This window comes from Solanum verrucosum, unplaced genomic scaffold (genome assembly GCF_900185275.1).
Source record: "Solanum verrucosum unplaced genomic scaffold, falcon-dt-bn FXZP01000152.1, whole genome shotgun sequence".
Classification (NCBI taxonomy): domain Eukaryota; kingdom Viridiplantae; phylum Streptophyta; class Magnoliopsida; order Solanales; family Solanaceae; genus Solanum; species Solanum verrucosum.
Genome location: NW_026020179.1, coordinates 441,249 through 447,628, shown reverse-complemented (window position 1 = coordinate 447,628; position 6,380 = coordinate 441,249). Strand labels below are relative to the sequence as shown.

General features: G+C 41.3%; 1 protein-coding gene across 1 annotated transcript; it reads right to left on the bottom strand.

Annotated features, from left to right (window-relative positions):
- Window positions 1-1,976: 1,976 nt before the first annotated feature.
- LOC125829152 (uncharacterized) lies at window positions 1,977-3,209 on the bottom strand. Its single transcript, XM_049508404.1, has 3 exons — window positions 3,030-3,209; window positions 2,510-2,641; window positions 1,977-2,294 (listed from the first exon to the last, which is right to left on the bottom strand). Exons 1-3 carry the CDS (start codon window positions 3,207-3,209, stop codon window positions 1,977-1,979), a joined length of 630 nt encoding a protein of 209 aa, XP_049364361.1.
- Window positions 3,210-6,380: the final 3,171 nt, after the last annotated feature.

Genomic DNA, 6,380 nt, shown 5'->3' with positions numbered 1-6,380 from the left:
ATATTAAAAATATTCAAAAAACTATATTCTTTATAATTTTTATTTTTTAATTTGAATTGATCCAAATCCTTATATGATAGATTTTTTTGAATTTCAAATTGATGACAACTTGTCACGACCCAGACTGCAGTTATTGACATCCACACTAACCCTTCGGTGGGAGAACCATTACTTCAACCCAACTAAGCAATTTAACAAAAACTAGACATTTAAAGATACGGAAGCAAGTTTAAATGACTAAACAAAATATGGAGTTCTCATAAACTCCGAAGGTCTAAAAAACCAACTAATGCAGAAATTCAACCCCAAGAACTGAAAGTCATTGTACCAAAACTCTAACGATTAACAAGTCTAAAAAGAGGGGGTGAAACCCCGAAAGCTAAACCTAACAACTTAAACAAATAGTCTGAGTCTGAAAAGAGTGGACTAAACAAGGATCCATGGCAGCCTGAAAGAACTGACTCACCCTTGAATCCGGTCACGATCAATAGTCTCCTAACTGAGGTCTGTCAGTAGCCGCCTGAAGATGCCTTGTACTCAACAAAAAAAGAGCAAGTGCAGTATCAGTACAAAAAACAAACTCTATTGGTAGGATCACACGACTACTCCCATAAGCACAATATACAATGAACGATTACAACATAGTAAGCACACATATACAAAATACAAAGATTAGTTCTCATTTTTGGAGGAACATACAATTCCAACAATATCAATGACAGGTAAACAAGAACGTAACAATCACAAGTGGTCCTCTCATGGAACCCACATCCAAACTATTAGTGTGTCGGAATGTGACACCCTATCCAATATACATGTATCAGAACGTGACACCCGATCCAATATATGCTTTGTAACGTGACACCCGATCTAATATATATGTCAGAACGTTACACTTGATCCAGTCAGCACAACCACAGTCACAATCACATCCATAGTCAACAATACTCAAATCATACAAGCAAGTAACAAGTTCATGACATGTATTGTTTACACGTCATCATTTCATTAGATTGATTCGCATTCCCTATTCACATACATGCACACATACAATGAAGAAATTATCTGGCATATATCACACAACATGTAATCAAACCATCACCTACCTCGAAACCAAACTTATTACTCCTAAGACACTTGAACCTTCCCTTTTCGGAGTCTTTTAACTTGTTCTTGGTCTAAAAAAAGTAATTTAACGCAAGAATCAATAAGCAAGGTCTAATTTACCCCGATTATAACAAACTTAATAACCCAAGACCAAACCCCTGATCCTAAAGTTCAACTAGGGCTTTTTCCCACCATCAACTTTAGCCAAAACCCTCCCCCAATGATAATTACCCAAGAATCTAAGTTCTAGGGATTGAAATACGGATTAGAAGAGTAAAATCCTTATCTTTAGCACTAAAAGTCGTGGAAAACTGTCAAGAAATTACCCTGGGTCGTCCCTTAGCTCGTAAGAATGAAGTTTTGCATAAAATAATGAAATTGGGGTTTTTCCCTGATTTAAGTCGCGACTGACCTGCCACAGCGGACCCTATCCCGCTACAGCGGCCGCGCCTCGGCGGCTTGCACGGAGACAGAAGCTCGGAATTTGAGTTCCAAGCCCCCATTTCACAACACACTTTCAAACCAGGACGTTCTAAAATTACCCTTTCATGCCAAAATCTGTTTCGGGAGATCTACTCGCCCGAATTTAATTCCGTAAAGCTGTACAAACTTCTTAACGTCTTGGCTATCCACTCATGTGATCAAATTCATAATTAGACCCCTCATTCATTACCAGATTTTTCTAGACTTCACCTGTCTCAGATTTCTTCCAAGTCTGGCCTAGGCTAGAAATTTCCAAGTTACTACTCAGAAGTTTTCTTGCCTAAAATCCTTCCCCATTGGCTTTTCCATAATGACAGGAACATGTCGTTACATACATACCAATTTAGCCATCACTCATCCCCAAGTGATAACTAGGAGAAAAAGGGCTAAAGCAAGAGTAGAGTAGTACCTGAGTTGTCGAATAACTGGGGATATTTGTCTTGCATGTCCTTCTCGATTTCCCAAGTAGCTTCCTTAACCGTATGATGCTTCCATAGAACTTTCACAAACTTTATCTCCTTGGTCCTCATCTTTCGGACATCGCGATCCAGAATTGCCACTGGTTCCTCCTCATACTGAAAGTCTTTGTCGAACAAAACAGAGTTCCACTTTATAATGTAATCTCTGTCCCCATGATACTTTTTCAACATGGACACATGGAACACTGGATGGACTCCAGAGAGGCTAGGCGATAGAGCTAACCTCTAAGCCACTGGCCTTACACAGTCAATAACCTCAAATGGACCAATGTATCGAGGACTAAGCTTTCCCTTCTTACCGAATGTCATCACCCCTTTATGGGTGACAGTTTTAGAAGAACTTTCTCACCAGCTTGAAATGTCATGTCCCTTACCTTACGGTCCGTATACTTTTTCTGTTGACTCTGGGCTACTAGAAGCTTAGCTTGGATGCTTCTTACCTTATCCCGAGCATCCTTCACAAAATCAACCCCCAAAGGTTTCACATCTCTAGCCTCAAACCACCCTATGAGTGATCTACATCCTCTCCCATAAAGTGCCTTGAACGGTGCCATGTCAAGCTGGAGTGGTAACTGTTATTATAGGATAACTCACACAAAGGTAGGAGCTTATCCCAATGCCCTCCAAAGTTAATCGCACATCCCCTCAACATGTCCTCTAACACTTGAATAGTTCTCTCTGACTGTCCGTCCGTCTGTGGATGAAAAGTTGTGCTAAAAATGAGTTCAGTGCCCAACTCCTCATGTAATTTTCTCTAAAACTTGATGTGAACTGCGTACCATGGTTCGAGATGATAGAAAAGGGCACCCCATGCAACCTCACTATCTCTTTCACATAAACCTTTGCCAACTGTTGAGTATTATAGTCCATTTTGACTGGAATGAAGTGGGATGACTTAGTCAGTCTATCAACCACCACCCAAATGGAGTCAAACTTTCCCAAAGTCTTGGGAAGACCTACCACGAAATCCATAGCTATCCTTTCCCACTTCCATTCCGGAATTGGCATTCGGTGAAGCAAACCTACATGCCTTTGGTGCTCATACTTTACCTGCTGACAGTTTTGGCACTTAGCCACAATCTCAGCTATGTTTTTCTTCATACCAGGCCACCTATAAAGCCGTTTCAAATCTCGGTACATCTTGGTCACACCCGAATGAATGGAATACCACAAACCATAGGATTCTGTCAACATCTTCTAAATCAAGTGATCCACTTGGGGAACACAAATTCTTTCGTTAAACATGAGCACACCTCCCTCATCAAGAAACACATCTTGTGCTTTACCAGGCATTGTCTTCTTTCTGAGCTCATTCAAACTCTCATCCCCAAACTATTTGGTCTTGATGGTCTCCTCAATGAATGTGGGTCTAATCTCAATGCTATCTAAAATCCCACCTTTTTCTGAGATGCCCAACTGCATGAACTTAGACTCCAAGGTATCAAACTCTTTGGCCAAGGGTCGCTTGGACACCCCCTAACAAGCTCAACTACATATACTTACCATCTTCCATCTTAGTGCGTCTGCCACCACATTAGCCTTACCCAGATGATACTGGATGGTAACATCATAATCCTTAAATAACTCCATCCACCTTCTCTTCCTCAAATTCAGGTCCCTTTGAGTGAATACATGTTGTAAACTACGATGATCAGTAAATACCTCACACTTGACACCATAAAGGTAATGCCGCAGATCTTGAGAGCAAACACTACCGCTGCAAACTCCAAATCACGTGTTGGGTAATTTCTCTCATGCACCTTTAGCTCTCACGATGCATAAGCTATGTCATTTCTTTCTTGCATCAACACAACACCCAAGCACAAATATGAAGCATCACAATAAACAATAAAATACGTACCTTCCACCGGCTGGGTCAGAATAGGTGATGTGGTCAGAAGAGTCTTGAGATTTTGGAAGCTCTCTTCACATTTGTCAGTCCACTCAAAAGGCACCTCTATTTTAGTCAGCCTTTTCAAATACATGGCAATAGAAGCAAAGTTTTTCACAAACCGATGATAGTAGCTGGCGAGACCCACAAAACTCCTACTTTAGTCATAGAGCTAGGCTGAACCCAATTGTTGACTGCTTCAATCTGTTGGGGATCTACCATTACCCCTTCCTTTGAAACCACATGCCCCAAAAAGGTAGTTGAAGTCAACCAGAACTCACACTTGGAAAATTTTGCATACAACTTCTGTTTTCCAAGAACACCAAAAATTAAACGAAGATGGTCGGCATGTTCTTCCTTAATTTTTGAATAAACCAAAATGTCATCAATAAAGACGATAACAAAAGAATCCAGGGATGGTTTAAACACACCATTCATCAACTCATGAATGCTGCAGGCACATTGGTCAATCCAAACGACATCACTAAAAACTCATAGTGCCCATAGATGGTCTTGAATGCCCTTTTCGGTACATCCTCAAGCCTAATCTTTAACTGATGGTAACCAGACCTTAGATCAATCTTAGAGAAAACTGACGCACCCTACGATTGGTCAAAAAGGTCATCTATATGAGGCAACAAATACTTATTCCGAATGGTGACTCTATTCAACTCCCGGTAGTCTATGTACATCCTCATACTACCATCCTTTATCTTAACAAAGAAGAAAGGAGCACCCCACAGGGAAGCACCAGGATGGATGAAACCTTTATCAAGAAACTCCTGGATTTGAGATTTAAGCTCTCTTAATTCTACCGGAGCCATGCAATAAGAAGTAATGGAGATGGGGCGAGTGCCTGATTGTAAGTCAATGCATAAATCTATATCCCTATACGGAGGCATACCAGGCAAATCAGTAGGAAACACTTCCTTGAATACATACACTACATGAATAGACTCAATAGAGGGAGACTGAGCCTCAACATCTCGAATATGAGCCAAATATGCCAAACACCCCTGCCCCACCAGTTTCCTAGCCCGAATGAAAGATATGACCTTAGATGGCTTAGACCTGTACACCCCTTCTCACTCTAACTTTTCCCTACCCGAGATTTCTAGAGTCACAGACTTAGCATTACAATTTAACACAACATAAAAGGGGGACAACCAAGTCATACCTAAGATTATATCAAAGTCAGTCATATAAAAAATAACCAAGTCAGCCCAAGTCTGAAAACCATAAACAAAATAGGACAAGCACGATACACATGGGTGACTATGACCGACTCTCCAACTGGATAGAAACATGGATGGAGGCATCAAGTATATCACAAATCGCATCAAATCCCAAGGCAAACTGAACTGACACATATGAATAAGTAGAACCCGAATCAAACAAGATAGTAGTCATCCAGTCACATACAAGAATAATACCTGTGATCACTGCATCAGATGCCTCAGCCTCGGTCTTGCCCGAAAAGGCATAACATTAAGCCCTATCATCTTGACGAGCGACCTTCTTGCCTGGCTGCACTGTTCTACCTACATTACCATTTCCCCGACCTTCACGGCCTCGCTGATTTCCCCCTCGCCCACCTTATGGACGTCCTCTACTATTATTACTCCTGCCCGCTGGTACCACTGCTCTGGTCTATTGTTGCACTGGGTCAGACATACATGGATGGGGACAATCTCTCCTCATATGCCAGGTTCTCCATAATTGTAAAAAGTGAGGTCAAAGGACGGCTTGCTTTCAGACACAGGCGCGACTCCCTGACTATCCTGAATGTAAATCTACTGTGGAGTTCTCGAGTAGCCACCTATAGAAGCGGTCAGGGCTGATTGAATTGGCCGGGCTGCAAGCGTCGGCCTAACTGAAAATTACCTATGTTCTTGGGCTTCTTAGCCAAAGCCCTTGGCCTGCCCATCACGTCGAACTCCTTCCACTTTTTTCACAAAGTCTTTCACCTTATTAAAACTTTTACCTATAGGGGGGGGGTACCTAGTTACTCTTATTTCTTTTCATGGATACCATATTTTAGGATTGATCGGTATTATTTGGGGCGTAGTACCATGCAAGGCGGGGACTCTGTGTGATTTCATGTTGTTGTTAATTTTTGTATTGACATTTGAGCATATGTGGCCTTAGTCAGATTAATCTAGTGCTGCCTTAGACTTGCGCTCCTTGTGGCATGTTAGCCTTGTTTATTCTCTGATGTCATTTAGATGGATTAGATCCCTGTAGACTAGAATAGCAGACCTGAGTCTGGTGGTATGGACCTTGGTTTAGGCATTTTTGCAGATTTATTGATCTTCTATTTTCTCTTCCTAATTTTGTGGCTTTGATGCTGTTTAGGAAGCAAAAAATCTTACCTTAGTATGGAATAGAGGTTTTGTGCTTTCATATGACTTAGGATTTGA

Excerpts from the sequence above, each read along its gene's own strand:
- LOC125829152 (XM_049508404.1), bottom strand. The coding sequence starts at position 3,209 with ATGTACCGAGATTTGAAACGGCTTTATAGGTGGCCTGGTATGAAGAAA. Across the intron at positions 2,642-3,029 it reads GGATAGCTATGGATTTCGTG|TTACCACTCCAGCTTGACAT; the intron begins GTAGGTCTTCCC and ends CTATAATAACAG. Across the intron at positions 2,295-2,509 it reads TGAAGGATGCTCGGGATAAG|AGGTTAGCTCTATCGCCTAG; the intron begins GTAAGAAGCATC and ends CCAGTGGCTTAG.